Genomic DNA, 15,725 nt, shown 5'->3' with positions numbered 1-15,725 from the left:
ACAAAGCGGGCAAATAAGCGCATACCAGAATATCCCACAAAGCGGGACCCCACAAAGCGGGCAAATCAGCGCATACCCTTTACCATTTCTGGCAAAGGTCCAGACAATCCCACACACCAGAGTACAAAAGGGCAGTTTCAACAATAAGTAGCATATATCGGAAGCACACGCGGAACAACAAAGCGTACATGTGCCTTTACGAGTCAATCCGAAGTAAGCAATAATCTTTCACAAGTATATTCAGATTTGAAAGGAATTGAAAGCAAGGGCACATATGGAATCCAAGCAATCACATATAACTCAATTCAATAAGAAATTTGATGAATTCAATGTCCAAAGGAATGAAACTGGAATAGGCACATATCGAAAGCAAATACGGAACAATAGGATATACATGTGCCTATATGAGTCAATACGATATAGCATAAACGTTACACAACAGTTTTCAAGAATGCAATAATTTTAAGGACAAGAACATACAAGAATTCAAAGCAGTAATATAAAGCTCAATTGAATAAGAAAGCTAAAGGATATCAATTTCCAAAGGAATGAAACCAGAATATGAGAAATCGACCAAAGCTCGATTTCTGGCAGAATACAGAAGGCACATTGAACAAATGATTCAAACTATCAATCGTGCTCCAATTTACTCAGAAATAATCATTGGATTATACTTTCAGATAAGACAGGCTTCATATGAATTGAGCTGTCCAACAGAGAGAGTTACAAATGATTTGGTAAGCAAGAGTCGTAGAACAAAATCTCTGTTGGCAGAATTCATAATGTCAGATTCAACAGATAACTGGCCAGGTGTTTGGATTCCAAATCTTTCAATCCATATATCAAAGAAAGGTCTACAAGTTTAGTTTCCAATGAAATCACTTTTGAACAAATCAGAGTTTCCAACAAAGACTAATAGGCAGCTCGGTATCAAAAGGTCAGAATCTCAAAAGTTGCACAGATTCGAATCGTTACGTCTAAACAGGAGATATAACAAATGCAAGGCTAGAACAATTCAAAGTTCCTCATATTCAAAACAAATGTAGAGATAAAAATGACAGTGAGGAAAGATCAGGATACTTGCAATAAGACATATCAGAGCAATTATAGGAGAAACGATCAGGGAACTTGCAATAGAAAGGATCGAAACATTTGCAATAGAAAGGATCGAAACAAGCAGGAAACTTGCCTTTCAAAGATTTCGATCCGAAGATCCAAAGAAGGTGCCAGCCCAAATCCTTCTACTTTTCCTCCGTGTCCTCTCTCTGTTTCGTTTTGTGCTCTCATTTTCTTCCTTTCTTTGCAACTACACCACATGTCGAACATCGAGGCACAGTCACCTGCTCTCTCTTACTCTCATTCCTTCTTTTTCTTTCCTAAACGCAGCTGCCACAGCCGCCGCCGCTGCCGCTGCCACAATCGCAGCCCCTTCCACCGCACTACCTTCCTTCCTCCCTTCTCTCGCAGACATAACTGCTGCATACACAGTCGCTGCCGCTGCGGCCGCAATCCCCGTCCGCAGCCCCTTTTTCCCCCTTTCCTTTCTTTTCTTTCCCAGCTGCAACTGTCGCAGTCGCAGTCGCAACCATGGCTGCAGCCACCACAACCGCAGCCTCTTCTTCCTCTCCTGCTCTACTTCCTCTCCTTCTCTTCCAGCTGCTGCTGCCACCCCTTCTCCTCTTCCTCTCTTCTTCCTCTCCTTCCCTTTCTCTTCTCCTTCCTTTCCTTCTCTTTTTTCCCAGCTGCAACTGCTGCAGTCGCGGCCGCAGCCATGACCACAACCTCTTCTTCCTCCCCTGCTCATCTTCCTCTCCTTCTTCTCTTCCAACTGCAGCTGCCATCGCCGCAGCCGCAGCCCCTTCTTTCCCTTCTCTTCTTCCTCTCCTTCCCTTCTTCCTTTCTTTTCTTCTTCTCCTCTTCTTCTTCCCTCCTCCTCCCCGGCGTCACACACACCCTCTCCTCTGTTTCCTCTGCAGGAAACAGAGGTATCACAACCTCTTCTCCTGCTTCCTCTTCTTCTTCTCTTCCTCTTCTCCTTCTTCTCCTCTTCGAACGCCCTACACCTCTTCTCTGTTTCCACCTGCAGGAAACAGAGGTGCTGCAGCCCTATCTGCTGCCACCTCTCGCTCCTCTCCCTCTTCCCTCTCTTTTCCCTCTTCCTCTCCTTCTCCTCTTCCCTTTTCCTCCCCAACGCCACACACCTCCTCGCTGCAGCCTTGCCGCAGCTATCTTCTTCTTCTTCTTCTTCTTCTCCTTCCTCCCCTTCTTCTTCCCGGCGTCACACACACCCTCTCCTCTGTTTCCTCTGCAGGGAACAGAGGTATCACAACCTCTTCTCCTGCTTCCCCTTCTCCTTCTCTTCCTCTTCTTCTTCTTCTGCTCTTCTCCTACTCGACACCCCACACGTCTCCTCTGTTTCCACCTGCAGGAAACAGAGGTGCTGCAGCCCTAGCTGCTGCCACCTCTCGCTCCACTCCGTCTTCCCTCTCTTTTCCCTCTTCTTCTCCTTCTCTTCTTCTCCTCTTCCCTTTTCCTCCCCAAGGCGACACACCTCCTCGCTGCAGCCTTGCCGCAGCTATCCTCCTCTCTTCTTCTTCTTCTTCTTCTTCTTCCCTTTTCATCCTCAACGCCCCACACATCCTCTCCTCTGTTTCCACCTGCGGGAAACAGAGGTGCTGCAGCCCTAGCTGCTGCAGCTGCCTCTCTTTCTCCTCTCCATCTTCCCTCTCTTCTACTTCTTCTTTTCTTCTCTTCTCCCTCTTCTTCCTCTCTTCTTTTCCCTCTTCTTCTCTTCTCCCTCTACTTCTCTTCTTCTTCTCCCCACGCCCCACCGCTTCTCTCTGTTTCTCGAAGAAACAGAGAGAGCGTGGGAGGCGGTGGGATAAAACCGAATTTTCGGTTTTCTTTATTTTCTTGTTTTTACAACTTAACAGTTTAGTCCTTGAAATTTCCATATTTACATATAGGTCCTCCGATTTATAAATAAATCTTTATTAATAATTTTCAAAAGCGAGGGATATTACAATCAACCACCACGAGAATTGTGCTTTTACCTTTGGAAGGTGGCAGCCCTTCGATGAAGTCCATGGAGATGTTAGTCCATACCAAGTCTGATATGGGTAGTGGTTTTAGCTTCCCTGGACTCGCCATTATTTCACCCTTTCGCTGTTGACATACATCACATTGTGCCACATATTTAAAAATAATTTTTTCAGCCCTCTATAATAAAAATTTTGCTTCACTCTTTTGTAGGTTCTCAAAAATCTGGAGTACCCTACTGAAGGTGTGGAGTGCATTTCGTGCAGGATGAGTTTGATGCAAGGGGAGTCGGGTATAAGCACAATGTGACCTTTGTAGCTTAGATCCCTCGAATCCCAAGTGTAGTGGGCTATTGCGCTTAGATCCTCCTCCAATTTTTTAATGATATTACTGATCTCTTGATCCTTCTTCCATTCCTCCCTAATGTCTTTAAGGAAGTCGGTGGTAGGAAGAGAGATGGTTAAAAATTTAGCTTGCTTAGGTAGCCATGAGAATGTATCTGCAATAACGTTTTCTTTCTCTTTTTTGTAAATACTTACATAATCAAATCCTAGAAGTTTGGTTACCTATTCTTGTTCCTCAAGGGATGATATCTTCTATTCCAAAAAGTACTTGAGGCTTCTATGGTTTGTTTTAATTTGAAATCACCGGTCAATCAGGTAGGGTCTCCACCTCGTTACTAAAGCCTCAAAAGGAGTTTGATTCATAATAGCCTTTGTTGGTGAAATATTTAACAAATAAACTGTTGTTGCAATTGCTTCTGCCCAAAACTGATTTGGAATATGTTTTCCTTTAAGCAAACTTCTTACCATTTCAACAATAGTCTGATTCTTACGTTCAGCTACACCATGTTGCTCCGGTGTATATGGTGTTGTCAATTCTCTGTGAATACCATTTTCTTTACAAAAATAACTAAACTAATTAGATAATAATTCATCACCTCTATCTGTCCGAAGTGTCTTTATATATCTACCACTTTGCCTTTCTACAAGTGCCTTGAATTTTTAAAAATTATCAAATATTTCAGATTTCAGTTTCAGAAAATATACCCAACTCATGCAGCTATAATCATCAGTAAACAATAGAAAATATTGACTTATATCAAATGATTTTGTATTCATAGGTCCACATAAGTCAATATGAATTAATTCAAGATAATTAGATGCTTTCCATACTTTTTCAATAGGAAATGGTTTTTTACTTTGTTTGTCATAAATACATCCTTCACATACATCAAGTGTATTAATTTTAGGCAATTTGAAAACTTTTTTTTTTGTTTAACAACCTTAAACTACTAATGTTAAGGTATCTATATCTTAAATGTCATAGATTAGACTCATTCTTTTGAGTTACGATAAAAGTATGCTTTTTAATATTTGAAACATCAAGTGGAAATATCTTGTTTTGCGTTATGCAAACATTTACTCTAATTAAACCAGATTTTATCTTTAAGGTATGGTATGAAACCAAGTGTAAGCTATCTAAGAATTTTTTGTTGTATTGCGTATGCTTTGGTGAATTCATAAAATCATCACAAGCTTGATGAAAAATCTAAAAAATGTATCTTAATTAGTTATTCCTTACAATCGAAAGCATATCGATTATATAATCCTATTAGTGGCAAAGTTATTATTAACAGAAATATTGTGTTTGATGAAAGGGCAAATTGGAATTGGGAGACCAATAAAGGTGGAACACAAATTCAGATTACAATAGTTCTAGACACTCCGTAGAATCGAATGACAGATCCTACTTCAACAAATTCATCATCAACCTCACCCAATAGCAATTCAAATTTTGATTCCTCAAATGAAACCCCTCCAAGAAATTTCAGATCACTAACAGAAATTTATAACTCAACATTTGCTTTGTTTATTTCAGATCCTATATTTTTGAAGGAAGTAGTTGAAAAAGAGGAATGGCGAAAAGCAATGAAGGAGGAAATCAAGTCAATTGAGAAGAATAAAACTTGGGAGATAATGGATCTACTTGAGAAGAAGAAAGAAAAGAAAGCTATTGGATTAAAATGGGTGTTCAAAACAAAGTTTAATGCAGATGAAAGTATCCAAAAGCATAAAGCTCGGCTTGTAACAAAAGGATATTCACAGCAATAAGTTATTGATTTTGATGATACTTTTTCTTCAGTTACAAGATTCGAAACCGTGAAAACTTTCTTGGCTTTAGCTGCTCATTTGAGTTGGCCTATTTATCAATTTGATGTGAAATCTACGTTTTTAAATGGAGATTTACACGAAGAGATTTTTATTGCTCAACCCGATGGTTTTTTGGTTAAAGGACATGGATAAATGGTGTATAAGCTAAGAAAAGCTCTTTATGGGCTTAAACAAGCTCCAAAGGCATGGTATAGTAAAATTAATTATTATTTTCTTCAAAATGGATTTAAGAGGAGCAATAATGAGCCTACTCTTTATCTAAAGAATGAAGGTGAACATAATATTCTAATGGTTTACCTCTATGTTGATGATATTATATATATGGGTTCATCTAACTCTTTTATAGCAAATGTTATAAAAGCAAATGTTGAATTATAAATTTAAAAAGTATATGATAGATAAGTTTGAAATGTCAGATGTAGGTCCACTGCATTATTTTCTTGGGTTGGAAGTGAAGCAAGGATAAGATGAAATTTTTATTTCATAAAGAAAGTATGCAATGGATCTACTCAAAAAATCTAATATGATTAATTACAAAGCTACAGCAACACCCATGAATATAAATGAGAAATTGAAACTTGAAGATGGTACATATTTGACAAATGTAAGATACTATAGAAGTTTAGTTGAAGGTTTGATTTATCTAACTCATATTCGATCAAATATTACCTTTTCTGTTGGTGTAGTATCTAGGTTTATGCATAACCCAAGCATCTCAGAGCTGTTAAAAGAATTTTGCATTATATTGCTAGAACTACATATTATGGTATTTGGTATTCTTATAATTTTAAATGTAAATTATTTGGTTTCACTGATAGTGATTGGGCAAGAGCTTTAGATGATAGAAAGAGTACTTCATGCAATATTTTTAGCCTTGGGTCAGGAGCTATATCTTGGAGTTCAAAAAAACAAGCAACAATTGCGTTATCAACATCAGAAGCAAAATATGTAGCTGCAACATCAGCAGCTTGTCAACATCATAGCTTAGAAGACTTATTAAAGATATTCATCAAGAATAAAAAGAAGCAACGAAAATATTTTGGGATAACAAAGCCATGAGTGTAATGACGAAGAATCTAACATTTCATGGAAGAACAAAGCATATAGAGATACGCTATCATTTCATCCGAGATCTTTAGCAAGTGGAGCCATAGCGATGAAGTATTATGGAACAGAGCAATTTAGAAGAGGTTAAAGCACACACAGAGCAATTTTTTTATTCCTTACTCAATCAAGCTGGGAAAACTAATAACATTCATGTGGAGCCGACTAGAAAACTTGATTCGGAAGCTATTTCAATCCTCAATGCCCCAATTACTGACAACGAAATTGTATGTGTTGTCTTTAAGTCACCAAAGCACAAAAGCCCAGGTCCAGATGGATTTCCAGCTGAATTTTACCAAACTGCTTGGTCTATTATTGGAAATGATGTGATCAAGGCTTGCCAACATTTTTTCTCTTCAGGTCATATTCTTAGAGAGATGAATTGCACCTTTATTTCTTTAATTCCGAAGAATGCAGGGGCTGATTCACTAGAGAACTATCGACCCATATCATTATGCAACTTTATTTACAAGATCATCTCCAAAGTATTAGCAAATAGAATGCAAAAGGTAATACACAAGATCATTAGCCCAAATCAAGCTGCTTTCATCAAAGGGAGAAGTATACATCATAACATTTTGCTTGCTAATGACTTGGTCAAAGATTTGCATTCAAAAGCAAGAGGGACAAAAATATGTTTTAAAGCTGATTTACGGAAAGCCTTTGATTCAGTTAATAGGAAATTTATCTATAAGATGCTCCTCGATATGAACTTCCCACAACAATGGGTTAATTGGATTCAATCTTGCCTGGAAACTAGAAAGTTTTCGATACTCTTTAATGGCTCACCTATTGGTTTTTTTAGGAGCACGAATGGCATCCGACAAGGTGATCCACTCTCTCCGTATCTCTTTACTATTGCGATGGAAGGACTTAGCTGTATGTTGGAACATGCAGTCTTAAATGGCAGCATAAAGGTACCCAATGCTGGCTCTATTCATATATCACATATAACATTTGCAGATGATTTACTTATCTTTCTCCAAAATGATCCAACTTCAGTAAAGAACCTGGCTACTATTATGAATGACTTTGGTATGGTTTCTGGACTTCAGTTAAATCATGCGAAAAGTAAAGTATATATGAGCCCTTACGTTGAGAATAAGGTCTTTATTGCACAAACTTTGGGGGTTAGTGAGGGAAGCCTGCCAGTTCCTTATTTGGGTCTCCCGCTCATATCCACATGCATTCACAAAACCCACTGTCAGCCTATCCTACAAAAAATAAAGAATAGAATTTCTTTTTGGAAAAATAGGCTTCTATCAAAAGCAGGACGACTCGAACTCATCCGTTCAGTATTGCACTCCTACTCTATATATTGGTGTAATGCATTTCTTCTGCCTGCTGGACTTCTCCAAGATATTGAACGGTTATTAATGAACTTCTTCTGGAATGGCACAAATGATAAGGCAATGCATATGGTAAATTGGGATAGCATTTGCAAACCGAAAGATGAAGGGGGGCTAAACTTGAGAAATACTAGAGATTGGAATCAAGCATGCCTGGTACAACAATTGTGGGATCTTTTGCAAAACAAATGTTCCTTATGGTCACAATGGGTTTCTGCTAGGTATCTTTCAAAGGAATCAATCTGGGAAATTTCAACAAGAACATACCACTCTTCAGCTTGGAAAGGAATTTTAAAGGTAAGGAATTGGCTAATCAAACACATTTCTTATGCAATCTCTTCTGGAACTAGTACTAATATGTGGTACGATCCTTGGGTGAATGGGAATAGTATATTTCAATTATATGGCGACAGAATACGAAAAAATCTTGGGGCTCCCAAAGATTGGAAGGTTTCCGAGTTCATTGCTAACGGTACCTGGTGTCTCCCTAATCCTATTTCTCCCGAAATGTTATCACTTTGGCCGACTATCATAGCTATTCCAATCAGGAACAACTCTTCAGATATACTTATTTGGCCTCATGACAATGGCAAATTTAGTGCCACATCCGTATGGAATCAAATTAGACAAAGAAATAACAAGTGGGTCCCAAGCAGTTGGACATGGGATCGATCGGGATCACAAAGACACTCCTTATGTACATGGCAGGCCCTTCTCAATAAACTACCTACAATAGACAATATGAAAAGAAGAGGTATCTATCATGTTAACCGATGCTCCCTTTGTTTGCAACAAGAAGAAACTGTTGACCACCTTTATTTTGCTTGTAATTATACAAAATGGATATGGAAGGAGATTCTCCAGCGATTTGAACTCAATAGACTGCCGCAACCAAACTTGCACCAAGAACTAGGCGACCTTATGCAATGTTTCTCAAGAAAAGGGCCACTTACACAACTGGCAAAGGTTACTTTCAGATGCGCTATTTGGTGGATGTGGAAGGAGAGATGTAATAGAATCTTTGAATGTCAACACACAAACAATGCTCAGCTCTTGAAAGAGATTATTAGAGACTCAAGATCCTGTATGGAGCATGATCTCAAAATCGAGCACTTCACCCGAAGAGAAAAAGATATTTTTATCAAATTTAATTTTGCTATTAGCTAAAGATCTTGGGAATGATGTCAAATAATGTACCCACAGGTAGTTATAGTCTACAGCATGTGTAGTCATAACTATCGCATTCGCACTCTATGAGTTAATTGGCTTGTCTATGACTTGTATAGATAAAGCTATTTGTAGAATCTTTACACATAATCAATTTACTTTTACTTATCAAAAAAAAAAAAAAAAAAGTATTATGGAACAGATGAACAAGTTGCAGATATCCTCACTAAGTCACTTTCAGTTCAAAAGCATGTTTATTTCATGTCGCAAATCAGTGTATATAACTATGAATCGATGGAGAGTGTTGAGAATTGATTCATGGTAGTTATCTAGGTAGTTATCATCTTTTGGATAGTTTTAGGCATGTTTCAAGAAGTGGCCCATGATCTAGAAGTTATATGATAGTTCCTATAACTATCTCAATCATGGGTGACATGGGGAGTGAGGTAGTAACCACTAGGTCCTATAAATAAGACCGTCGTAGTTCATGAAGCAAAAGAGAAGAATAATACACTTGGGAATATCTTGAAAGTGTTCTATGTCAATCCTCTTGTTTTAAATACTACATCAGTTTTCTTGATCGAAAGGATTTCTTTTAATTGTATCGTAGTATTCTGTTTTTTATCGTTTGCTTGCTCCTCCATCCCTGATACTATGATAAAATATGAAATATAATTACAGAGTGTGTTGATATAGTGAACTTGATGGCTATTTATACATATTAGCAAAGATGATTTTTCTCAACTACTCAGAGATTTTCTTATGCAGTTGAAAAAATTTTATCTTCTATCATCGACTACCACTGTGGGCCGGTCCCTAGCCTTGTCGTCCTCAGGAACCCCACCGGCCGCGACATTGGTAGTCGGTACGAGTTGGGGCAGGTGCTCGACCGTGGCTAGTTCGGCGTCACCTACCTCTGCACCAACAAGGCCACGGGGGAGCACCTCGCCTGCAAGTCCATCTCCAAAAAGAAACTATGCCAGGCTGTGGCTCATCAAGGACGTGCGCAGGGAGGTTGAGATTATGAGGCACTTGTCTGCCAACCCCAACATCGTGAGCCTCCACGACACCTACTAAGACGACTGCGACGTCCACGTCGTGAGGGAGCTCTTCAATCGAATCGTCGCCGGTGGGGCATTGCACCGGAAGGGCGGCGACTGCCATCACATGCACCATCGTACAAGTCATTCAGGTTTGATCTCTGCACCCTGCTTGCTTTAAATTTTGCACTACGAGGTGTTCTTTTGTATCTTCTGTGCAACTACTCATGTTTCCTACCTAGTGATTCATGAAGTGGTGTGCTGTTTTGTAGAATCACTGAAACTTAACCCCTAGTAAAAGGTTACAATAAAGATGTTTACTCAAGTAACAGGTTACGATAAGAACCAACATCTCTGGCAAGGATTAACAATTTCCATGGAGGATCAACTTGCCTTGAAAAGAATATTGATAATCGGTGTAACATCCATCCATCTTGATTTAAATTTGGTCATTCCTTCCATTGTAGCGAGATGGAGTCCTTCCCTGAATGAATAAGTATTTTGAACCAGTGGTAGCTCGACCTCTGCAATTTGGAACCATTCAACAGATGGTCAACCAGCAATTTTGGATCTGACAAAAGACAACCCAGGCCTGATGGGATATGCAAGCTACAGCAAGAGTATGGTTTAATATCTTAAAAAAACATTCTACAAATTAAATTGTACATATTGCTTATCATATACATATTTAGTTTTGCTAAGTTTTATCGTTGCTATTATTGTAGCTGTAAGTGGTTTGATATTGTCCATCCAAATACGTAGCAAGCGGTGGATAGAGATGGAAATGTGCCCATCGTATATCCTTACTCTTGCCTGCTTATCCAATATCATCCTGATACTACTGGTATAGATATGGGCTAATCTCTAAATGTGTTTTTATTTCTAAACGAATTTGAATATATGACTTACCAAAAAAAATTGAATATTTGAAGTTGTTAATAGTTTTTACATGTAAACACATTTTTTTCTTATGCTTCTTGTATTAATATATTTTAAATTTTATCTATAAAATAAATATGATCAATCAATTTGAATTAGTTATTTAAACATTTTTTTTCATGCCGTCCGCAATTCATGTAATGTTCCCATATTCCTCCAGCTAAAATCCATAATCCTTATCCTTTTTCTTTTTTTTGACAAATAAAGTTATTGAATTTAATATTTTTCGGATATCTATATCTGAATTGGTATCCAGTGATTCAAAAATGTATAGGAACATGAAACCCTTGGATTTTCTACTATATGACTGGTTTTTACCATTATGCTGCCTTGTTGTGAGCATCTCGATATAATAAATCATTATATTTCTTTTTATTATTAGTATTTGTTTTACCTGCTTGCCATGCTTACATGACTAGTATCATTTATACTTGCAGATCCAAGGCAGCTACATTACAATATTGGGACTTATATCATATGGGATCTCAGAGTTAGCCCATCCTGTTTTTGCAACCCTTTCTGAGCAAGGTGCTGTTTCAATGCGATAGATAGTTACACTAATTGATCATGATCTATGCTGTCATATATCTACAATATTGGTTTATGGGTTTGACATCAGAAAGTGTTATCCATCTTCTCTAACATTGCAAGAAGTCTATGTTAAAGAGGGATAGTTGGTCCAAGTTTGATTTAAGGAGGAAGATAACACTTTGATTGTGCAATCCAAGTAAGATGACCATCTGGATAGGCAGCATGCCTTTCAATTTATTGGCCTACTCCACTTCAACAAATTCCAAAGTTTTAATCCTTCCATTTAGCTTTAGTTTTTAACTTAATGTTAGATAAGGCCCTATTCTTGACAAAGCTGTGTTGGCCTTCTGCGAGCATTGTCACTATTATTGGCATTTCTTTGGTTAAAATTAAATTTCTGCTTAATTATCATCCCTCGAAGACCTCTATATATACACCCTTTTTCTTGTCTCCTTTCAAGTTGGCATCCCCATCTTCTGTTTTCCTTTTTTCTTCACCTCTTCGGACAATCTTGCACTTGGTCTTTTGTGTAAACCAAGTGCAATATTGCAGCCGAGAGAGTAAGGACAAGATGCCGACGATGGTGATGTCAAATGCGGGGCCTGGTGGTGCAAAGAAATTTGAGGGAAGGATCACAATATATGTTGTAATCTGTGGAATAATTGCAGCCACGGGAGGTCTCATGTTTGGTTATGACATTGGGATATCAGGTAAATTCTATTTTGTATTAATTCAGTAGTAGATTTATTTGTTATATTATCTAGCATCGGAAGTATGGCCAGGTTTGTCTTGATTTGTCATCATAGGTTAAATAAGATAATTAGACGTACTTTTTACAAAAAGAAAGGGAACAACTTGTTATTGAGGTTTTAACTACAATAGGAAGATGATTGTTTATTTTCTTTACTTGACATAAGCCCATTGGATGGTATTAATAATCCAATCTCCACCTCCATTGCAGAGAGATAGATGGTCTATCATACAAGATAGGTGATGGTTGCTTGCAGATCTTGTAATAACTTTGCTTGGGATTCCATGCATGGATTTTCCACTTGGTTGTGTGATGGTTGTTTCTCTTTGTCATCAACTGCCTCATATGTTGCTTTTGCCTAAATCCTTCCCTAGATTTATTTGTTTTATTATCTAGCATCGAAAGTATGGCCAGGTTTGTCTTACGTTGTCGTCATAGGTTAAATCAGATAATTAGACCTACTTATTATAAAAGAAAAAAACAAAAGGAACAACTTGTTATTGAGGTACAACAGGAAGATGATTGTTTATTTTCTTTAGTTGACATTAGCCCTTTTGATGGTATTGATAATACGGTGAGAGAGATGCTCTATCATACAAGATAAGAGATGGTTGCTTGCAGATCTTGCTTGGATTTTCCACTTGGTTGTGTGATGGTTCTTTCTCTTTGTCATCAACTGCCTCATATATGTTGCTTTTGCCTAAAGCCTTCCTCATTCAGCTCCAATCTATTTCTGATCATGGAGCTAATCAATCGTATCTGTACGGTCAATCTGCAGGGGGAGTGACATCTATGGATGACTTCTTGGAGGAGTTCTTCCCTGCGGTCTTTGAGAGGAAGCACAAAGCCAAGGAAGACAACTATTGCAAGTTTGATAACCAAAACCTTCAGCTTTTCACTTCATCATTGTACCTTGCTGCCTTGGTAGCCAGCTTCGTAGCTTCGAAGATTTGCACGAAACATGGCCGGAAGCTCACTATGCAAGCAGCATCAATATTCTTCTTGGTTGGTGTCATCCTGAACGCAGCTGCTGTGAACATTGCCATGCTGATCATCGGAAGGATTCTCCTCGGAGTTGGTGTTGGATTTGCCAATCAGGTTTGCTCTACTTTCTTTTTCATACAATTTTTCATTCTAGAGTTTCTCTTCTCTTCAGTTTCCGTCTCAATTTCCCTATTAACTTCCAATTTCTCCTGGAAGATGTATCTTTTGTTAAACTCACTTTCCGTGTCATATGTTTGCCACTATTATTCATCCTGTAGGCAGTTCCTCTATTCTTGTCGGAGATCGCACCAGTTCACGTCCGTGGAGCCTTAAACATCCTCTTCCAACTTGACGTGACCATCGGGATCTTTGTGGCGAACATTGTAAACTACTTGGTGTCCAATATCCACCCCTGGGGGTGGAGACTTGCGCTTGGCTTGGCTGGAGTGCCGGCGATGATGCTTTGCTTGGGCTCCATGGTGATTGCGGAGACCCCGACGAGCCTCATCGAGCGTGAGATGCTTATGGAAGGCTTGGCCATGTTGAAGAAGATCCGGGGGGACCGACAATGTCGATGCAGAGTACGAGGAAATACTACACGCCTAAGAGATGGCACGACAGGTGAAGCAACCTTTCAAGAATCTCATGAAGAGAAGTAGCCGACCGCAATTGGTTATTGCCATCGTGATGCAAGTCTTCCAGCAGTTCACTGGGATCAACGCCATCATGTTCTATGCACCAGTCCTCTTTCAGACCATCGGATTTAAGAATGATGCTTCACTTCTCTCTGCGGTCATCACGGGGATCGTCAATGTTCTGTCTACCGTCGTATCAGTGGTCTTAGTGGACAAAGTCGGGAGGAGATTCCTGCTTCTTGAAGCTTGTGGCCAGATGTTGATCACACAGGTTAGGGACACAAGCCATGGGCATATTAAACATGTAAATTATAGATTACGAGGAATCGTTTGAAATATGAGATTCTAACTCTAGTGGGGGGTGATTTGCATGCAGGTGGCTATTGGAGGCATTTTGCTTGTGAATTTGAAAGCAACCAATGAGCTGGGACACGGAGTGGCAGTTTGGGTGGTGGTGCTCGTGTGCCTATTCGTTTCGAGCTTTGCTTGGTCTTGGGGTCCACTTGGCTGGTTGATTCCTAGTGAAACTTTCCCCCTGGCGACGAGGACCGCCGGCTATGCCTTTGCCGTCAGCTCCAACATGCTTTTCACCTTTGTCATTGCCCAAGCTTTCCTATCTATGATGTGTCATCTACGTGCCGGGATCTTCTTCTTCTTTGGTGCATGGATTGTGGTGATGGGTTTGTTCGTCATCTTCTTATTGTCCGAGACCAAGAACGTGCCGATCGATGAAATGACCGAGAAGGTTTGGAAGCAACATTGGTTCTGGAAGAGATTCATGGATGAGGAAGAAGACAAAAAACACTCCGTCTAAGACTCGATGATTTATGTTTACCTTGAGGATGTCGGGGCTAACCTCGTCAACATGATTTTTATGTTGAGTTTATTATTTAATACTTTTACCCATATATAATCTTCACTTTTGAATAGTAATATTGTAAGAATATGAGGTTATCATTTTGTTTTGTCTTCGTGTTATGCTAATATATATAACTAAATAAAATATAATTATAAAATCAAAATTAATAAAACTATTATTTTGAATAGATTTGATCATAAAACAACATAACCAAAAACAATTTTCGAGTTCATTATTTAATATTTTTATCAATATATAATCTTCCCTTTTGAATATTGATATCCCAAGAATATGAGACTATTGTTTTGTTTTATCTTCGTGTTATGCTAATATTTATAACTATACTTACCAAAAAAAAAAAAAAAATATTTATAACTAAATAAAACATCATTATAATATTAATATTAATTAAACTATTATTTTGAGTAGATTTGATCTCATTGGCGCCCACAATTTGCTAGAAATTCTTGGGAAATTTGTTTCAATATTATGTAAATCAAAATATTATAAATATTTGATCACATCTTTCCACAATTTTGAGAAACTTACAAGCCAATTCGAGATTCTGAGTTACCAAATTGCCGTGTTTGGTACATAATTTTTACAAGAAAAGCTATAGCATTAGTTCTTAAATAATTGAAGATGTGAGAAAAAAAGTGGTAGTTTGCATATAACTGAGGAATCAGTAAGATTGATATAACACAAAGCTATAGCATTATTTTAAATAGGTTAAGAATTTAATTTAAGTTTCTTATTTTGGAAAGATGATGGAATAACAAACTATAAGCTAATGTGAATACTCAAAATTTATTCAAAGTCATAAGACACGGGTGATATCACATGCGCAACGGAAGAATAGAAAATAAAATTCTCATATTTCCTAAAAAGATGTTCGTCATTGTGCGAAGATTGATATGCAAAACCTACAAAACTGAAAACTGCATATATGAAATATTGTGTTTTACCTAGGGAGATCATATATCTCTGAATCCCTACAGATTTGTAAGAGAGAATGAAGGAGGTTACACATCCTCTTTTCTAGTAGCGATCCACACAGTAGGGCTACGACAACGCTCCTCTAATCATTACCCAAAACTAAATACCTACTATCTGAGGAGGAGAAGGGGAGAGGAGAATAGGAGGTAGCAACCAA

The 15,725-nt window shown here is 38.3% G+C and overlaps 2 protein-coding genes across 2 annotated transcripts; both read left to right on the top strand.

The window, feature by feature from the left end:
* The first annotated feature begins 12,766 nt into the window (after positions 1-12,766).
* On the top strand, positions 12,767-14,451 carry LOC135652545 (sugar transport protein 8-like). The gene is made up of 3 exons (XM_065173542.1): positions 12,767-13,192; positions 13,357-13,984; positions 14,090-14,451. The coding sequence occupies exons 1-2, from the start codon at positions 12,782-12,784 to the stop codon at positions 13,735-13,737; spliced, it is 792 nt and encodes a 263-aa protein (XP_065029614.1). The 5' UTR covers positions 12,767-12,781; the 3' UTR covers positions 13,738-13,984; positions 14,090-14,451.
* LOC135652978 (sugar transport protein MST4-like) lies at positions 13,766-14,527 on the top strand. Its single transcript, XM_065174380.1, has 2 exons — positions 13,766-13,984; positions 14,090-14,527. The coding sequence occupies exons 1-2, from the start codon at positions 13,766-13,768 to the stop codon at positions 14,525-14,527; spliced, it is 657 nt and encodes a 218-aa protein (XP_065030452.1).
* Positions 14,528-15,725: the final 1,198 nt, after the last annotated feature.

The sequence above is a fragment of the Musa acuminata genome, chromosome BXJ3-11 (genome assembly GCF_036884655.1).
Source record: "Musa acuminata AAA Group cultivar baxijiao chromosome BXJ3-11, Cavendish_Baxijiao_AAA, whole genome shotgun sequence".
In the NCBI taxonomy this organism is placed as follows: Eukaryota; Viridiplantae; Streptophyta; class Magnoliopsida; order Zingiberales; family Musaceae; genus Musa; species Musa acuminata.
Note: the sequence above shows the minus strand (reverse complement) of the source record. Positions and strands in the feature narration are given on the sequence as shown.